General features: G+C 36.3%; 1 protein-coding gene across 2 annotated transcripts in view; it reads right to left on the reverse strand.

Moving 5' to 3' along the window:
• RECK (reversion inducing cysteine rich protein with kazal motifs) overlaps positions 1–20,084 on the reverse strand; it is a 113,198-nt gene that overhangs the window by 55,432 nt on the left and 37,682 nt on the right. For both annotated transcript variants that reach the window (XM_026702350.2, XM_087917685.1), the window contains 2 exons: positions 13,423–13,690; positions 9,160–9,339 (listed from right to left, as the gene is read on the reverse strand). In XM_026702350.2, the coding sequence (XP_026558135.2) occupies positions 9,160–9,339; positions 13,423–13,690 (448 nt within the window). The remainder of the gene's footprint in view (positions 1–9,159; positions 9,340–13,422; positions 13,691–20,084) is intronic.

The raw sequence follows: 20,084 nt of genomic DNA on the forward strand, positions 1-20,084 counted from the left end.
TTGCACCTAGTCTGAAAGCAGCAACTTTAAGGGCAGCATTAGTATGGGCAGCAAGCAAGCAATATATAGTTAACCATTTAGATGTGGAAACTGCTTACTTGCACGCTCCACTAAGACATACTGTGTATATGAAAAGGCCTAATGGATTTAAAGGAGACAATAATAATGATAATGAATGTTGGTTGTTAAAGAAGAGCCTTTATGGTCTTAAACAATCGGGCTATGAATGGAACCAGTATATTGTAAAGGAACTGAACAATATAGGGTTTAAAGCTGGTTTAGCCGACCCATGTCTATTTAAAAGGGAGACAAATGGGAAAATATCATTATTATTGTTGTTTACTGATGATATTGCTCTGATAACTAAGACTAATGATGAAGCAAATGAAATAATAACATCATTAGCCAAGAAAATAAAAATCAAGCAATTAGGGGAGATAAAGAGATATCTAGGATTGAATATACTGAGAACACAGAAAGGTTTTAGGATATCTCAGGAAGATAAGATATCTAAATTGCTAATAGATTATAAGATGGAACTTTGTAAGCCTGCAAAGACTCCAATGAGTCAGGATATTTGCAAAATGGATACCCAAAGTCCCAAATGTGATAAGGCATTATACCAATCCTTGATTGGTAGCTTATCATATATTAGCAATTGGTCAAGGCCAGATATTGCTTTTAGTATTAACCAGCTGGCACGACACAATAATGATCCGCTTCAATGTCACTGGATAGCATTGAAAAGAATCCTAAGATATCTTAAAGGAACATTACACCATGCACTGTATTTAGAACCAAAAAGGTGATCTCATATTGAGTGCTTATGCAGATGCTAGTTTTGCAGCAGAAAGAGATACTAGAAAGTCGACTTCAGGAACAGCCATAATGCTGGGTAAGACATTAATAGGCTGGAAGTCAATAAGGCAACAGCATATAAGTTTGTCTACTATGGAGTCAGAATTCTCCTGTTTATCTTTATTGTGTACTGAGTTGATTATGTACAAACAAATGTTGAAGGATATGGGTATAACTATAAATTACCCTATAGTTGTACATGAAGATAATCAGGCAGCAATTCAAATGGCCACTAATATTGCAGTTAAAACGAGAAGTAAACATACAGATTTGAGGTATCTTAATGTAAGACAATCTGTACAGAGTAAATTGATACAGCTGGAGTACTGCATGTCGGAGGACAATGTAGCTGATCATTTTACTAAAGCCCAAGGTGCCATTAAGCATCTAGAGAGTTGTGAAAAATATGGGTTTAGAATGTCAAGGCATTACATATTTATATCACCCAAAAGGGGAGAATGTTGGGTATATGGATACACCAACCAGGTTTGGGCTGAATAAATATGTAAACCTAGGTTAAAGTGTTTTGTAGCTTTAAGCACAAGAAACTGCAATGTCATTGTGGGTGCGGTTGCAGGCAGCAATATAGGTAGGAAGGGAAACGTAATTGAGCCCGGCTTCTGGATGCAACTGTCTGAGTTACTGCTTCTGGATGCACCTGGTTCTGTTCCTGGTCTGCTGCCTGCTGTGTTGGAACGTCTATCTGCTTACTCTTGGAGGCTACTGTGCCAGATACCATTTCAACTGAACACAAGGACTGTTTGCTTGGTGAGCTGTGGATTCAGCGTTTGTCTTTGAGAGAAAGGTATCGGGATGAGAAGATTTACAAGCAGATAAAGACATTGTATTTACTGTTAAAGGACTAGATAACTGGATTGATATACTGGATAATGACATATGGACTGAATGACACTTCTTAATCTCTGTGTGCAATAAATAACTATTTTAAACCTACAAACAGTGTTTTTGTCTCCAGTGTGTGTATACTCTTGGGCCCACTCTCTCTCTCATTTGCCTGCCTGGCTTGACTGCTGCTGCATACTCTGCTTGGGGGTTTATCCCCAAACACTAACAATATTAATCTGATTTCCCACTGACTTTGATTGTCAGAAGCCAGCTAGAAAGGTCACAAATGACAATTACTTGATCCTGGTACCTGCAACCATCATAAATACATACTGGTTGCAAAGTGCCTGGATTTTAATTATGTGACCATGGGGATGCTGTAATTGATTGTAAATGCAAGGTCCAGTTGCTAATCATTTTTTCCAGTGTCACTGTAACTTCTAATGGTCACAACATGGATGGCTATAAGGCAAAGGTTATCTGTACTCTATACTTTCATGTAATAGCATTTATAATTTTGATTATTACCAATTACCAAAAACCTCTCTTCCTAGCCCATTTCTCATTTATATTCTGCTTTTTTATTTTTTTCCACTTAATCTTTCTATGCTGAGAAGATATAATTTTCATTGAGTATATTAAAATTAGATTTGGTAAGTTGCTATCTCATCATTTGAAGCAACAAATCAGTAGAGCTTTATTTCTGAAATACAGGTCATCCTTGACTTATGAACACAATTGAGCCCAAAATCTATGTTGGTAAGTGAAACATTTGTTAAGTGAGTTTTGCCCCATTTTATGACTTTTCTCACTACTATTGTTAAGTGAATCACTGCAATTGTTAAGTTAGTAACACAGTTGTTAAGTAAATTTCAGTGCAAATCACAGGACTACTTGTGGTTACTAAGAAGAGCCAGACTGTTTTAATAATTAACTTTTTTCTTGTTTATGACTCTGTTTATAGTTGGATGAAAAGAGGGGCTATAATGAGATTGATCTATTGCTGAGTCAGGTAGACTTTTAATTGTTTTTTTTAGATAATACTAATAAAGATGAACCTCAAGTCATGACTGTAATCCATTCCAGGACTTGGGTCGCTACCTGATGTGGTCGCAAACCGAAGCGAGACTGACTGCGCATGTGCCTACAATTCTGCGCATGCGCGGAAACAGAAATAGCTGCGGCTGTATTTGATCAGCACCCAAGGATCTGTTTGTGACCAGAAGCAACAATTTTCCCAAATTTTTGGTCATCACCCGATTTGGTCACAAACGGAAGTGTTTGTGACCCAAGGTTCTACTGTACATTGAAAGCATATTTGCTAATCCAGGAGCTATTAGGTTCTATTCAGTCATAGCAAAATGGAAACGTTCCTGGCCCAGTGGAATAGTACAAAGCATTTACAAGTCTGAAAGTACCTATGCTTTTGGAAGTATATAATGAATACTTTTCAGGATGATAAATTGCCATCATCGTTCTATGAACTATATGTGAGATTGACTTTAGGACAAAGTAAGAATCCTAAATTTTGTTACAATTTGATATATGGGACTTAAAGATTTATGGGATGAAAAAGAAAAATGCAAATTTGGTTTGTTTGAGCTATAGTTCAATAATAGGTTGGTATTTCTAGTGCTGTTCAATTTTGACAGAATGGGTTTAATGGTCTAGTTTATAATAACTATGTTATTGGCTCTGGCATATAAATAAGGGTTTATAATAATAACAATGGGTAACAATTTTTGGTGAGGTTTTTTCCAGGCCCAACCCCTTTATTTGCTTATGCTTAATGGGCAGAATCTTGTTAAACTGAAGCTCTAGATTCTATGATGAGGCTACCCTACACTTCTTCCCCCCTCCCACATCCAGCTTGGGACTATAATATAGTCTCTTGATCTGGATCTCTTTTTAGGAAAGCTCTGTATTGCCAAACTCTCCCCAATTGTTCCTCCAGGTACACACCCCATCATATATTTAATAGTTACTTTGACAGAATAATTTTTGCTTTAGAATTCTACTACAGGGATAATAGTTGGTTAATAATATCTATATTAGGACTTTTAATATATAAATATATATTAAATTTAGTAGATTCATTTTCATAATGTTTAATTGCTAATTGAGATTAGATTTTTCTTATGAAAAATCTAGGCTTTAGGCTTTAAATAGAAATAAAAAATTGGCTTGTGTTTTTAACTACAATATAAATATATATACAATATGTTGTAGTTAAGAAAACCCATTATTTAAGTATCCAATTTCAGATAAAAAGATATTTCCTCTTATTAAGGTATTTAATACCTGGAATAGTAAAGTGTATAATGGGCTAGAACACACAGTTGTAGTTGATTGGTTGAAAAGCGTGGGCTCCTGCATTAGGCAATCTATGTTATGATTGGTTGCTGGATGTAAAAGGGGAGTTTCCCCTTTTCCCCCCTGCCTTTTTTGTCGGTGTGCTCTGTATGCTTCTTTTGGTGATTTACTTGACAATTTACCTCATGATAAAGCAATGTTCCTCTTTACCTGAATAACTTGTTTGATATATATATAGATGTAAAATATATATTTATTTACATAAAACAATAAGTTCTTGTCGGTGTCTCTGACTTCATTTGAACACCTGCTGAGTAATTCATTGAATCTTGCAGAAATATAACATCAGCTTTAGGTCTATTATTTTAAATATACTTATTTATAAAATCTATAACAAGCAAACCTCTTTTAAAAGCAGTTTAAAATTCCAAAGTTAAACTTACTCACTAACTCTCTTAAAACGTAATACGAGTAGTCATAGACTTGCAACCACAATTTGAACAGAAGCAGAATTTCTGTTGTAAGTCACTGTGGTTGTAAATCACGTCAGGCCTGTTCTTGCAATTTTCACAGGGGCCTTTGAGCAAATCATGCAGTTGTTAAGCTTCCCCAGATTCCCCAATAGGTGTTGTTTTGCTGGATTTGACCATAAATCAGCAAAAAAGATTGCAAATCATGTTTACCTGGATGCAGGACACTCCAAACATTCAGAAATGTGAGCTAGTTTGCCAAGCAGCCAAATTGCAATCACATGTGGTGCAACAGTCAATATAGGTTGTAAGTGACTTTTTCTAAAGTTGTCATAACTTTGAACATTATTAATTATTATAAGTTGAGAACTACCTGCAATTTGAGTTTTCATGTGTTCTCATAATGTCATTTGCAGTCCAAAGGTAGACCTTGTTTAGTGATCAAAATTGAGATCAGGAACTCAGCCCTTAAGTGACACAGACATTAAGCGGAAAAAATCACTTGACTACAACTGTGCTCCCAATATTATTTCAGCTTTCATTCCCCCCACCCCACTTCCTCACTTATCCCAATGCTAAGATAATTAGTAAGAAGGAAATTAATCTTTGCATTAATATTTACTGAAGAGGAAGGGATTACAAGAGAGGAAGCAGGCATACAAAAGGAATGTGTGAATACATGTTGAAAGGAAGGTGTTGATACATATATTGATGTCAGTTGTCCACTTAACATGCTCATGGTTTGAGCCCCAAGTTGTTGAGGCAAACAAAAGTCAAGGTTGCATTGATTAAAATCTTGTCAGTCAAGGGGAGCAGCCAGGAGCTGACTAATTAAGATTATAGAGCTGAACTCTTTAACTTGTAGTTAGTGGTTTTTAGGGATCTGAAGAAAAAAAGCAGCTCCAAAAGAGACAGTTTGTTTAGACAATTTCTCCACTTGACAAGGAGTAAAATGGAAAGAAAAAAAAGTCAGGCACAGGACAACACATACTAACGGACTATAAAGGGATATGACAGAGACAGTGCAAAGGTTGTAAATGTGAGCATTGGTTGCAAAGCTACTTTTTCATCACCATTATAACATTGAACAATGACTGCCTAAGATAATTGCTAAGTGTACTGTAATAGTTTTATCCATTAAGGCAATATCAATATTAGCTATCTTTAAAAAATGTCTATATCAATATTAGCCAACCCCCCAAAATAATTTGTCATGATTAATCTCTATAACAGTACACATTGACTACATCCTGAAAAAGACTCTCAACTCAAAATGTATAAAAAGATTATTCCCAAAATGCTGGAAGTGCAAGGACTTAACAAGTACATTCTATCACATGTGGTGGACATGTAACTATGCAGGAAAATACTGGAGATTGATACAGACATGGGTGGAACAAATGGTGGGAGAGCATATTCCATTTAAACCAGAATTATTTCTCTTGGGAATAATGACGGAAGGTTATAGGAAATATATAGCATATTTAATAATACATGTATTGACAGCAGCAAGAATGGTATACGCACAATATTAGAAGAATGAAATCATACCACCACAAAGAGAGATAATAAGGAAAATAATGGCTTGTGCAAAATCGAATAGGCTAATCTCAGAACTGAAAAACAAGGGGGAATCAGATTATTATGAAACATGTAATAAGTTTTATCAGTCGTTGCAAAAAAGAAGGGAAGAATTAAAAAGTAAATATTGTATCAATAACATGAATGTTAATGGTCTAGTAATATTTTTGTATGTATGGCAAATGTAACGCCAAAATGTTTGCACTGTGTTGTATACTTATAATGCATATATATATATATATATATATATATATATATGGAGGGAGGGAGGAAGGAAGGGAGAGAGAGAGAGAGAGAGAGACTCTCAACCTCCAATTGAAATAAATCTTAAGATACAGGACACAATTCAATTCCAAGAAACACAATAGCAGAAAGCTTTATTCTGCAGACTATTTTGCTCTATGGAGAACAGACTAAAATGCTCTTCTGCTTTTTGCCTTTATTTTTATGACTGAATCTTCTTCTAATATAGTTCAAAAGAACTCTTTTAACAAAGTAAAAACAAACAAAATAGATCTGTGAAAATGGCTCACTCAATTTTGCTCTAATTAAAATATTTTTAAAGGGAGAGTAGAAAATCAAACAGGCAGTCACTTAAACTTCCATTCCACCAGAAATCTGTATACAGTATTACCATGGTCCTCATCGATAATCCATTTTGGAAGACATGCCAAATACTAAAACTGTTCGGTTCCAAGAAAAACATGTGACTACCACGTGGCCTGCTATTCTGCCCAGAAGAAATAGTGCGTAGAATGGTAGATGACATTAGCAAATTCTTTTTTTTTTAATATTGACTATCAGGAGAAAGACGAGCACCAGGACAAGATTTCTGCTTCAAAACGTGTCAAAAACCTAATTTGACAGGTCTTGAAGCAGCTGGGTTCCGAGATATATTTTGCTTTCTTAGCCCCAGTTCTTAGGTGCATGATTAGCACTAGCCTATAGCTGTTTTTCCCTTTGTGAAGATCTGACGCTACTGTCAATCAATCAGACTAGAGCTGGAAGGGACCTTGGATGTTTTCTAGTCCTACCTCTCCTGCTCAAGCAGGAGACCCTATATACCATTCCAGGTAGGTAGCTGTCCAGTCTGTTCTTTAAAATAACTACAATTTCTGGAGGCAAGCTGTTCCACTGGTTAATCGTCCTCACTGTTAGGAAGTTTCTCTTTAATTCCAGGTTGCTTCTCTCCTTGATTTAATTTCCATCCATTGTTTCTTGTTCTGCCCTCTGGTGCTTTGGAGAATAACTTGACTCCCTCTTCTTTGTGGCAGCCCCTCAAATACTGGAATACTACTATCAGGTCACCCCTAGTCCTTCATTTCTCTAGACTGGCCATATCCAATTCCTGCAACAGTACTTCATGTTTTTGTCTCCAAACTTTTAACCATCTTCTTTGTACTTTTCCCAAAGTCTCAACATCTCTTTTGTAATGTGGTGACCAAAACTGGATGCATTATTCAAGGTGTGGTCTTACCAAGGCTTTATAAAGCAGTACTTATATTTCACATGATTTTGATTCTATGTCTCTGTTTATACAACCAAGCATTGTATTAGCTTTTTGACTACTGCTGCACACTGCTGGCTCATGTTTAAGTGATAGTCTTACTAGGACTCCAAGGTCCCTCTCACAGTCTTAGAATCCAAAGCCTTTTTGGCAATAGCATTTATGCAGCAAGTTGTTGACTTGCCAAATAATTTAAAAGATGTTATCTCATTACATAGCAACAAATTTTTCAAGAAATGAGATCATTGCCAAAAGTACATCATATTATCAGTGCATAGAGGATATCTATTGAGACCTTAATGACTAGTCATAAGAATAGAACTGCATTCTTCCTGTCCCTCTTTTCACAGAATGAGGAAGACTACTTTAGTCTCAAAGACAGATCAGAACTCAATCAATTTTGAAAAACTTTTTTTAGAATATGTGCAGATGGACAACAATCATTCTTTTAAGTGTATTAGGTATATAGGCAGTTAATAATAACTGTGGCTCCAGAGCAGATTTTTCCAGTATAGCACTATAACCAGGGGTGGGATTCTACCAGTTTCCATCTGTTCGCTAGAACTGGTTGTTAACATTCTAAGCAGTTCAGAGAACCGGTTGTTAGAAGAAATTACTGGCCTAATCCTGTAAGGAAGGCAGGAAAGAAACATTCTGGTGTTGCTTACAGAAACTGCCTCTTCATTAACCCTTATTACATTCTTGGCAGGACTAGACTTTCTGTCTCAGGAACTTCTCTGGAGTTTTTTTTTCCTCCTTTGCTGGTACTTTGCTTGTGTCGAGTGACCATTCAAAATTACAATGGCACTGAAAAAAGTAACTTATGACCATTTTTCACACTTACGACTGTTGCAGCATCCTGACAGTCATGAGAGGCCAGGCGAGGAGATGCGTGTCTCGATGTGAGTGATGTTGAGTTGGCCACGCCCAGCCAGTAACATGACCACCAAGCCATGCCCACCAACTAAGCCATGCCCACAGAACTGGTTGTTAAAAAATTTGAATCCCACCCCTGACTATAACTGCCTGTTTTAAGACAAATGACATCATTTTCTCATGACTTCAATGTATTTTAGGGTCATGCAATCAATTTTATGTCCAACTATCATAATAAACAGAAATCAGAAAAGGTAATCAGTTACAAGCAACATGTTACCTTTTAGAAATAACCTATTCTACAAAATTGGGAGTAAATTATTTTCTGGACACTGTACCTGAAATCATCATAAATCTGGTATTTGTCCAAGTGATCTTATCCACAAACTGGTCAACAAACTTGCCAGGCTATTATTGCTACAATGCACATACTTGGGGTAGGTATCTTCTTCTCCAATAAATCAAAATGGAAGATAGTCATAAACTCATTTCATTTCTTTACTATTTTAATGCATACTATATATGGACTTCTGAATTAGAAAAAGATATAGAAAGCTTAGAAATTGGAGGAAGACAATTATTTCTCTGCAATGTCTAAGGAAATATTTTTCAAATTACATAGATCCATAATTAGCAACTATACCTTCTCCAACATACTTATACATTTCAAACAATATTGTCTAAAAATATTGATAAAATCTTTCTTACCTGTTATTAAAATTAGTGCAGAAAGTTAGATTTCTACAGCCCAGCTGACAAGGTTCACGTACATCTGCCAAGCAAGTCAACATTGAAACTTCAACGGGATTATATTCACAAAAACGATCAAATTCTTGCCAGCTTTGTGTATTGCCCCGGCTGCTTGTATAAAGTTTAGTGCATACATCTCTAAAAAAGAAGAACAAATATATGTGAAATAAAATTTTAAAAATGAAATCTTTTATAAGTGTAAATGTTCTTTAGCTTATAGGTCATAAGACTTTTGTCCCAAACATAGAAAAAGAAACATATTAGGGCTGCAAGAAACTGTAGAGTTTTAATTATGTCCAAGCCATTATTAATATAATTACTAAAAAGAGTTTTTTTTTTAATTAAACAACACACACAAAAAGAAACATTTAAAAAAAGTGAAGATGGTGTAATCATCCTGGCAGACCTAGTTGTCTTACATAGCTAATTCATATGGTAGATAATACATATTTACATACTATATAATTAATATATAATATATACATCAATATCAATATCAATCATTTTTAATAATCCTAATTATCATTTTAACATCCTTATTTTATTTTCATTTACATTTTGAGTCCTTCCTTTTTTTTCCCCAACCAGTGGTAAAACTTTTTGCATACTTTATAGGATTCAGATTCATCTTTATTTTTTAGTTCTTGCGTCAGTTTGTCCATTTCTGCACATGTCCATATCTTTTTAATTATCTCTATTTCATCTGGAATTTCCTTAAGTTTCCATTTTTGGGCATAAACTAGTCTTGCAGCTGTAATTACATGTATTATTAGATACATCATATTTATTATATCTCTATATAGTAATTCCCAATAAGAAAAATTCCGGTTTGTATTCAATTTTGGTTTCACACATTTCTTTTTAGTAGTACTTTTTCACTAAAAAGAGCTGCTAATAACCTTTTGAATAGTTACTGAAATTAGGTTCTACTGAGCATTCCAAGTCTTATCTTACAAATCCAAACAACTCGCTATCTGGAGAGCCGAAATACAGACCACCCTCAAGACAGACACACACACCAACAAACTCAGAAAACTACAACAACGCCAGAAACAAACTCCTCTCCCCTCACATCCCCACAGAAACCATTATATGCGGAGTTGAAACCAGCCTGACCAAAACCAACCCTGATGATGCTAACAGAATCAGACTGGAAATCACCAACATCCTCTGCACTAGCAAACCACCCAAAAGCAACTTATCCAAAGAAGAACAAACCGCACTACTTAACCTGAAAGAAGACACCAGCATAATAATCCTACCAGCAGACAAGGGCAACGCGACAGTGGTTATGAACACATCTGACTACCAAACCAAATTAACCAACCTACTCCAAGACCCCACATACAAACCCCTAAAAACAGACCCCACCACCTACCTAGAAAGAACCACCAGATCCAAAATAAAAGCCTCCCCCATCAGCAAAGAAATCCAGCAAAGTATCATACCCAGAGAGAAATTATCCAGATGCCCTAAGCTTTATGGTCTCCCCAAGATACACAAAGAAGGAACCCCACTTAGACTAATAGTCAGCTCCATAGGCTCAACCTCTACAAAACCTAGCCAAATTTCTCGCCAAACAACTACAGCCCTATGCAGAATCCATCAACTCACATGTAAGAAACTCATTCCAGTTCATCGAGATCATAAAGAAACAAAACTTACAACCCAAAGACCTACTAGTGAGCTTCGATGTCATGTCCCTCTTCACCCAAGTGCCTATAAAAGAAGCCTTGACAGCCATCCAAAACAAATACAACCCCTCCCCGCCCCAAGCACATCCTAGATCTGACCAACCACTCTCTATCCAATATATACTTCACCTACAACGGACAAAAATACAAACAAATAGAAGGAGCACCCATGGGATCACCCCTCTCACCTGTCATCACAAACCTCTACATGGAACACTTTGAAACACAAGCTCTAGAAAAATATGATCACAAACCCAAACTCTGGCTCAGATACGTAGATGACACCTTCATAATCTGGCCACACGGGAAAGAAAAACTGAACAACTTCCTCACACACTTCAACAGCCTTCACCCCAAAATACAATTCACCATGGAAACAGAAGCTAACCATCAACTTCGCTTCCTAGATGTCTTAGTATACAAAAAATCCAATGGCTCCCTAGGACACACCATCTACCAGAAGAAAACACATACAAACCGCTATCTACATGCACTCTCACACCACCACCCAGCACAGATCAATTCCGTCTCTGAGACACTCATCTCCAGAACAAAATGCTTAGCCAACGAACAACACCTAAAAACTGAACTACACACTCTCACTAATGTACTAACAGCCAATGGATTCCAAAGAAAGAAGATTACCCACCTAATCCAAAAAGAAACCCCAACCAAAATCCAAGACAGAGAACAAGAGAACGGCAAAGCCTTCCTCCCATATATAAAAGGCACTACAGACAAAATCAGCAAGATTCTCCGAAAACACAACATTAAAACATGCTGCAGGCATGTTGCACATGCGCGATAGAGACTAACTGGGCAGGAAACAGAGAAGCAGGCAGAGAAGGGCAGGGACAGCCAGAGGCCCGATTTACCAGTTCTCCGAACTACCGTAACAACAGGTTACCGTAACAACAGGTTCTATTGAACTGGTGCAAACCGGTAGAATCCCATCCCTGCATTGCAACCCCGCCAGGCTCTACATCCGTGCCTGCTGCAGCCCCTACTTCGCTTGTGACCCTTCCAATGGCTATATTAGCTCTGCCAGCTGTCCTATCCTTGAAGCTTCTCTGGTGATGGCTGCCCTTCCAGCACAGACCCCACCCTTGGGCCAGGGAGATCATCCTCTATCACCATTAAAGTTAAGTCTGATGGGACCTCAAAGTAGCTGACCCATTTCCTAACCTAAGTCTGGCATTACATGGAATGTTACAGGATAACATACCAAACTGTACCATCCACATTGACTGTATGGTCCCAGCACTAGATGGAGATATGGCGTAGTGGCTCGCCTCTATGATGATGATGATGATGCAGCCGAACTGGAGCACTTTTAAAATAGGAGATAAAGTTTACCCCTCCACTAAGTTCCTGCAGTCATGACATCCCTGCAGAAAACTAAGACCAAAATATGTAGGGCCTTTCCCTATCACCAGGGTCATGAATCCAGTGATGGTTAAATTAAACTGCCAAAAATAATGTAAGTGCATTCATCCTGTTTTCTACTGTAGTCTATTGAAGCCTGTATCTAGTTCGTCCTTGTGCCCTGACACAAAACCACCTCCACCTCCAATTACAATAAAAGGGGAACAACATTTTGAGATTAAATAAATCCTGGATTCTAGATTCCAAATGGGGAGGTTACAGTACCTTATTCTATGGATGGATTTCCCTCCTGCAGAGGTTGAATGAGTTGGGGCTAGTGATGTTCATTCTCCCCCAACCCGTTTAACCCAACCAGTTTCATAATTAAGACCCCAATAAGCCAAAAAGAGTTGTTTCCCATTCTTTCTTTTGTAGTTATAGCTGTTTATTGGAGGCTTCTAGCTTCTCGTCGCACCTTGCCAGCCTGAGATTAGCAATTGGGGTGATGGTGAGAGGGATTAGAATGTGGTAAGACAAGGTGTGGGGTTGGGACTGAAACTGTGCGAGCCCTGAACATGAATTACACCAATACAGCATAAAGTCAGACAAAAGAATGTAGAGATGGAAAAGGTGCGAACACAGGGCCCATCTCCTAATCAATCTGAGAACTTCTAATTGGGTACTGACTGATAATGGGGTGGCTGGGGGAAAAAGGGGAAACTAATTGCATTTACTTCATGCCAAGTCAACAGATTCTGTCTTGCTACTTCTGTATTTGCTTTTGTTCTTTGTAAAAACAATGGAAAATTGGAAAAACAATGAGCTAGGTATCTTTCTTTGCTAATTAACTTAAGTGAGACAGATGAAACAGTTAAGGATAACAGTTAGAATTTTAGTAGTATGTAGTTTTCTGACTTTTATATAGAATTTTGAACACATTTTCTTTTGACATTAGCAAAATGTCTTACGAAAGTGATGGCATTTTTGTTAGGCTGTTTTATTACACTATTGACAGGAGTTCCAAAGCATTCTCAAATTTCAGATTGGTTCACTTCATTTTTAAAAAATGAACAATTTAAATATTAGCAAATTAATGGCTAAAGGAAAGTATGTTTTTAACAAAAGTTTGTAGGAACTGAAACAAAGAGGGAGATACACTAACCTGCACAAAGAAGTATTTGCTTTGGAACAACAGTGCAACTTAGCACTGTCCAGAACCGTTGAAGGTGGTGGATGCAGTGTCACTCCAGGATGAACAGATCTTGAGCTCTCCAAGAAACATTGCCAAAGAGGATCCTGCGGAAGAGGCATTGTTTTACAACTTTCAATAAGTCCATCCACAATTTCATGTTCTGTTTTCATTGACATCAGTATCCTTTTACAAGCTGTTTGGCAAACATGATCTTCTGCTCTATCACAACAGTATAAACCTATATAAGAAAGAAAAAGAAATATTGTTGTCAACTTTGTGCATATATGAACTTCTAGTTTAGCATGTAAGCATGAGTACTCATCTTCTACTATTCATCTTCTTAATCTACATTAAATTTTTGCTAGTGGTTCAATACTTCATTAACAATACAAACTATTTATGCCTTGGTATTCTCTCTCTCTCTCTCTCTCTCTCTCTCTCTCTCTCTGTGTACAGCAAGATTTTTTTGTCAGATAATGCTTTCCTGAAATCTGTAAGTTTCTTGAGTTTATCAACTATTCAGATTTACTGAATCTTCGATTTTTTCCCTTTTTTATTTTTAAAATATATATCAACATTAATACATGAATAATGTGGCATCTGGGTATCATTCATTTTGAGACAAGTGGCAATAATAATATTAATAATATTTGTTACATAAATCAAACTTATGAAATCCTAGTATTAATATACATGTATGTTTTAAAGTAGTTATTCAATATTTCAATGTTCCATTTTAATGCCAATCACAATATTATTTGATCTTACATAGTAATGCCATCTTTCAACCTCTAATCTTTCTCTCTAATTATTGCTTTTATTCTCTTATACAAAAATATGTGTGCTAATATTTCCTCTATTTCTTATTTCTACCTCTATTCTGGCTTCTAGTCAGTCCGCCATTACTAATCCTAGTGTTAATATTTTATATATTTACATTAAGATATAATCCTTTATTATTTAATTATTCGCTATTTCAATGCGCCATTCTAGTGCCAATCACCATATTATTTAAAAATACTTAATAATACCATCTTTCAACCTCTAATCTTTCCATCTAGCTATTACTTTATTTAAAGAGTGTGTATTTTTATTTCTATCTCTATTCTAGTTTTTAATCAGGCCATCATTATATTAAAGAAAATGAAAAAAATATTTCCTTTCTATCCATCATCTCTTGTCCACTTTAATACTTTAATTCTTATTTATTTTTAGCTTGCCTCCCATACACCTCTCTTGGATCCTTGCCTCTATCTACATCTCTATCTTCACTATTCGGTCTAAACCTTTCTCACATCCTCCTATGATGCCATGCTTCCAGAATATTTATCTCCTTTTCAAAAGTATCTTCCTGCTTATCTGATTCTATTTTTAAATCTCTTAAAGTACTTTCCCTTTGTTTATTTCATCAGTCATCTTCTTGCTTTATTTGCTAATTTGTCTGTTCTATCTTCTCCTACATTTTATCTGTTGTCTCCTCTCTTTTCCTGGAAATTTTGGTCTTCACTCATTATCAGTTGCAGGGTATTCTCCCATTTATGCCATGCAATAAGTTCTTTATCTCCCTGTAATTCTTTGTCATAGTGTCCTTAATGCTTTGAAACATCATGTCTTTTGAAATTCCACATCTCGCCCTGATGGAGTATCTTGTATTATTTTAGTAAGTTCCGCTCTTACACAATAGTCCAAAAATAATATATTCAAGCCTAATGTTGCTCCTCAGAAAGTACAATACTCATAGTTCTTTATATTCCAGGATTATTCAATCAGTTTCATTTAAATAGTCCAGGAAGCTTTCCAAAAAATCAGAAGTCACTTTACTTTGTTAAGTCTTCCTTATTCCAACAGTTGAGTCTCCAGTAATCATAAAGTAGATAATTATAGAACAGTAGGTATCACCACAGTCCTCCAGATTAATATTGTTTATTTCTCTTATCAGAAACTTTCCCAGGCTTGTACAGGTATGGTATATTCTCCAAACATCAGTAGGTGGCACCCTCAGCTTAGCTTTCAGCGCTGTTTCAAATGTAGCAAGTTATTTAATCCAATTTTAATTCAATTTATAGAAGCAAAGTCAGTTATTCAAGTAGGTAGTTCCAGAATTTTAAAATGCTTTTCCAAAACGCCTACCCAGTTTGAAAGTCCAATTTTCTGTTTTGAAAATTCTTTACCTTTTCTCTCTTAGTTCCTTTCTTTCAGGTCTAGGATTTTTCTCTGTATAATTGTTCGCTGCTTTAACAAACAGTTCTAAAAATCTCTTTTCCTGGATTTTCTCTTTTTCCCCCTTTAAAGTTAGGGTCTAAATAAAAAAAGAATCTTCTCACCCAACTCCAGTCACTGTTCATCTACACCACTCCTGCACTTTGTTGCCTTGGCTGTCCCAGCTTCATGGCAGCCATGATGACTGCCTCTTCTCGTCGTGGATGAGAGGGAAGCCCTGAGTCAAGCAGAAGAGTTGCTGCTCTCCACGACCTGCAGGCTTTAGCTCCTTTTGGAGCCCTCCAATAGGGAGAACTCAGTGCAGGAGCATGTAAACCCACTCCTCGTGTCCAATCTCGCCACAACGTCAGACGGAATCTTTGATTCTGAAGAGTACTTTAAAAGATGAAGTTTTAGGAGATACTGTTTCCAAATTTTGTACTTCTATTATCTAGCATCAATTTTTGGATGAGTCCCACTAGTGTAATCTCTCCTTTTTATGCAAAATTCAAAAATTGTGAAATATATTTTTGGAAAAGGGATGTTTTGAAACTTTTTTTCATACTCAGTTCATGAACTGGGATAATCCTTATCTCAGAATAAAATTTAAAAACTGATCGTATAGAAAAATGGTAGATGATGAGATTTAGCATAATTAATTGATACATTTTCAATGTTTCTGCTGTAAAGGAAAAATAATCTGATTTAATTTACGTGGCTCAGTGCAGTGGTGGTATTCTACCAGTTTGCCTTGGTTCAGCTGAACTGGTAGTAAAAAATCTATTTCCGACAATCTGCTGGGTGACGATCAGCTGTCAGATCAATCGTCAGATTTCTTGCTTTCTAGCTAATCTAAATCATGCTGCACAACTGATTCCCCACTCACTTCAAAATGCTGCTTTTTTCAGCTCCCAGGAGGCTTCCCTGAGGCCCACTAAGCCAAAAACAGGGCACAGGGGGTTGCTGCAAAAGAAAAAAGAGGGAGGGGAGAAAGAAAGGGAGGGGAGAAAGAAAAAGAGAAAGAAAAAAGAAAAAGAAAGGGAGGGAGGGAGGGAGAAAGGGAAAAAGGAGAGGAAGGAAGGACCACAAATCTTGCCAGTAGACCCAGGGTCTTCAAACTTGGCAAGTTTAAGACTTGTGGACTTCAACTCCCAGTTTCTGAGCTAACATGACTGGAGGAAGAATTCTGGGAGTTGAAGTCCACAAGTCTTAAAGCTGTCAAGTTTCAAGACCCCCGCACGCAGCTTCAGAGGATGCTTTGAAACAGCACAGCAATCCAGGGCTGGAAGGTACCTGGAGGTTATCTAGTCCAACCCACTGCTCTAGAAAGTGAGTTTATCTTTTGACCCCCGTCACATGACCCCATAGCCACCCCCCACCCAGTCACATGACCAAAAAGCCATGCCCACCAAGTCACGCCCACAGAACTGGTAGTAAAAAAAAATGAATTTCACTAGTGGCTCACTGGCAGTATTTTCAATTACATCTACTGACATCCCAATCTGGACATTCATTTTCTAGACTCAAAAATACCTACTCTACAAGTAATTATTCAAAAAGCTTAGAATTACTTTTTTTAAAAATCTGTTAATGATGAGTCAAATTGATATGCACATTTTAGAATTTGCAGATTAGAATTAAGAGGTTTATATTTTGCCTAGACAATGGAAAAAGTTATAAGATCGATATTCAAAACTTCAATAGATTTTGTATTAACTTATTCAATAAAAATAATATTTACTCCATCATGCTTGTATTATAAATCACATATTCTGAAATTAATGCTTCATTTCAATATGATTTTGTCATGTATGTATAATTGTTCCTTACAAAAAGGAAGTGAATACATACATTAATTTGCGAAATTTAATATTCCCAGATATTCATATTATTTTGAAATACATTCTTAATGCATGGAAAGTTAAATCTAGATAAAGAAAATAAGTTCCCTATGCTCTATTTATAAATAATCACTGGACAACATTTTTTTCAAAACATCTGCTTCCTGAGAACTTTAGGTAGTTATGATATACCCCTCCAAACTGAATACAATATAATTTAAGAATGTCTATATCATGTTGGAATCTTGAGAAATATTAATTTTACTATAATGTATATAATGTATTATTACATGCTTCTGTTGCATGAATTCAATAGGGCTAAAGGTGTTTTATTGCTAATTTTCATTTGTACTCAGTGACCAATGCATCTCACTGCAGTATCCAACAATAATTGCCAACATTGATCGATTCCAGTTGGCCTGGTATCCTTTTTCCATTGTGTTAATGTCCTCCTGAAATCTTTCATCATGTATGTCACTGATTTTCAGGAGAAGTCCAAATGTGAATGCAGAAAAGGAAATCTCCAATGACATATTGCACCCCATGGTCTTGTATTCCTTTAAGAGGTTTGTTAACCAGCTTGAATGTAGTTTGGTGCTTTGTAGTTGCCAAGAAAATTTTCAATGACATTCTTGAACACTTTCCAGGAAATTTTCTCTGGCCCCATTAATAAATCTTCAAACTGCTTATCACTGATGACCTTCTTAACCTTGGCATCAGTTATTTTTGGAAACATCTGTCTCAAATAACAAAAACGTTCACCTTCCTCATTTTACCAGTTCAAGTTTTATGTGAAGCAAAGACAAAAATATCTTTGTCAAGTCAACAAGAGGCTCATCTGCCACGAATTTATGTTCTGGGATCAAATTCTTCTGAAGTAGTCATTTCTTTTTAATGTAATGCAATTCTCTTGCACAGCTGTCTCATTCAAAAATATAACAACAGTATTTGGTATATCTGAGTTGCATTCCAAGCAGCAGTAAATAAATTAATTGCTTTGCTCCTCTCCCAATGAATAGTTTAATCTTTGGGGGGGAGGGGAGAAATTTTTTTTTACCCTAAAACAAATCTTGAACTATTAGAAGTAGCTCATTGCTCCACTAGCATTAAAACAAGTACAAGATAAATGGTCTCAAATCTGGCTGAAGTTATGTCTGGACTTTTGGCTTCTGAGTCCCTGCTTCAAATATATATCCAAATCTTGCATTCATGTGCTAGTCATTTCCGGCTCTAGGGGGTGGTGCTCATCTCCATTACAAAGCTGAAGAGCCAGTGCTGTCCGAAGACGTCTTCATGGTCATGTGGCCGGGATGACTAAATGCAGAAGGTGCATGGGATGCTGTTATCTTCCCGCCAAAGTCATCCCTATTTTTCTATTTGCATTTTTACATGCTTTCGAATTGCTAGGTTGGCAGAAGCTGGGACAAGTAACGGGAGCTCACCCCATTATGCAGTGTTAGGGATTCGAACTGCCAAACTTTCTGATCAACAGGCTCAGCATCTTAGCCACTGAGCCACCACATCCCTCTAAAGTCACTATACCAATTAATTAATATGAATCTCCAAGATACCCTGCCCAGATTTTCAACACCAAATGCTATCTATGCACAAAAAAGATCCAAATCCTGATATCATAGTGATTGCATTAAGACTAAAAAGGCTATTCTAAATACCCTCCCTTTGCCAGGAAAATTCTTTTGAATGTTTTAATATTAGTTAAGATTCAAAAAAAGAATTACAAAGACATTCTAAAAATAAAAAAGGTAGGGCATAAAAGAGAATTGGAGGAATAGTTCTAGCAGTAAAGTTTAAGAACTCCAGTTGATTTTGGTGATTTATGAGTTAATCCTTTACAGATAGACATATTGGTGTTATTGTAAAAGAACCTATGGATAAATGGGAGAAGCACTTTTACAACATCTTCAAAATGGAACCTTCTATAATCTTGAATGTTATTCCTCTTGCAGTGACCTTCTGAAATGGCCCCAGTGACCATCACTGATATTAAAGATCTTATTACCCAATAAACACAGGAGAAGCATCTAGTGGTGGATTTTACCCTGTCCAAAATAAAGATAAATAAAGATTGGTGGCTCTAATATGGACCACCTTATTTACAAATTTTAAAATACTGGACAACTCCCATGTGACTGGAACAGGTACCAATATACCGAAATAAATGAAATAGACATGACCCTACAAATTAGGTCTATTACTTTATTAAACACAATAAATAATCTTTATACCAGATTTCTATGTCTAAAACTAAATATATATAAGTGGATTGTGTATGAAATGAAAATATTATTGCTGAAGAACAGGCTGGATTTAGAGAGAAATGGGTACTATTAGATCATTGTTGCCTGGCAGAAAAGTATTGGGGTTTTTTTGCAACTTTTGTTGCCTTTAATTTAGCTTTGGATTTAATACCAAGAGAGTGACACCTCACAGAAAATTAGATGTCCTCTACAGGGATAGCTATCTAAGCCAGCTCCAATATACAGGAGTGTAAAACAAGATTGTGTATTATCCCCATTGCTATTCAATTTCTATTTAAATGCAATAATTCAATCCCTCTTTGTTTCAACTCAC

Source organism: Pseudonaja textilis, chromosome Z (genome assembly GCF_049901715.1).
Source record: "Pseudonaja textilis isolate UNSWEBS1 chromosome Z, rPseTex1.2, whole genome shotgun sequence".
NCBI lineage: Eukaryota > Metazoa > Chordata > Lepidosauria > Squamata > Elapidae > Pseudonaja > Pseudonaja textilis.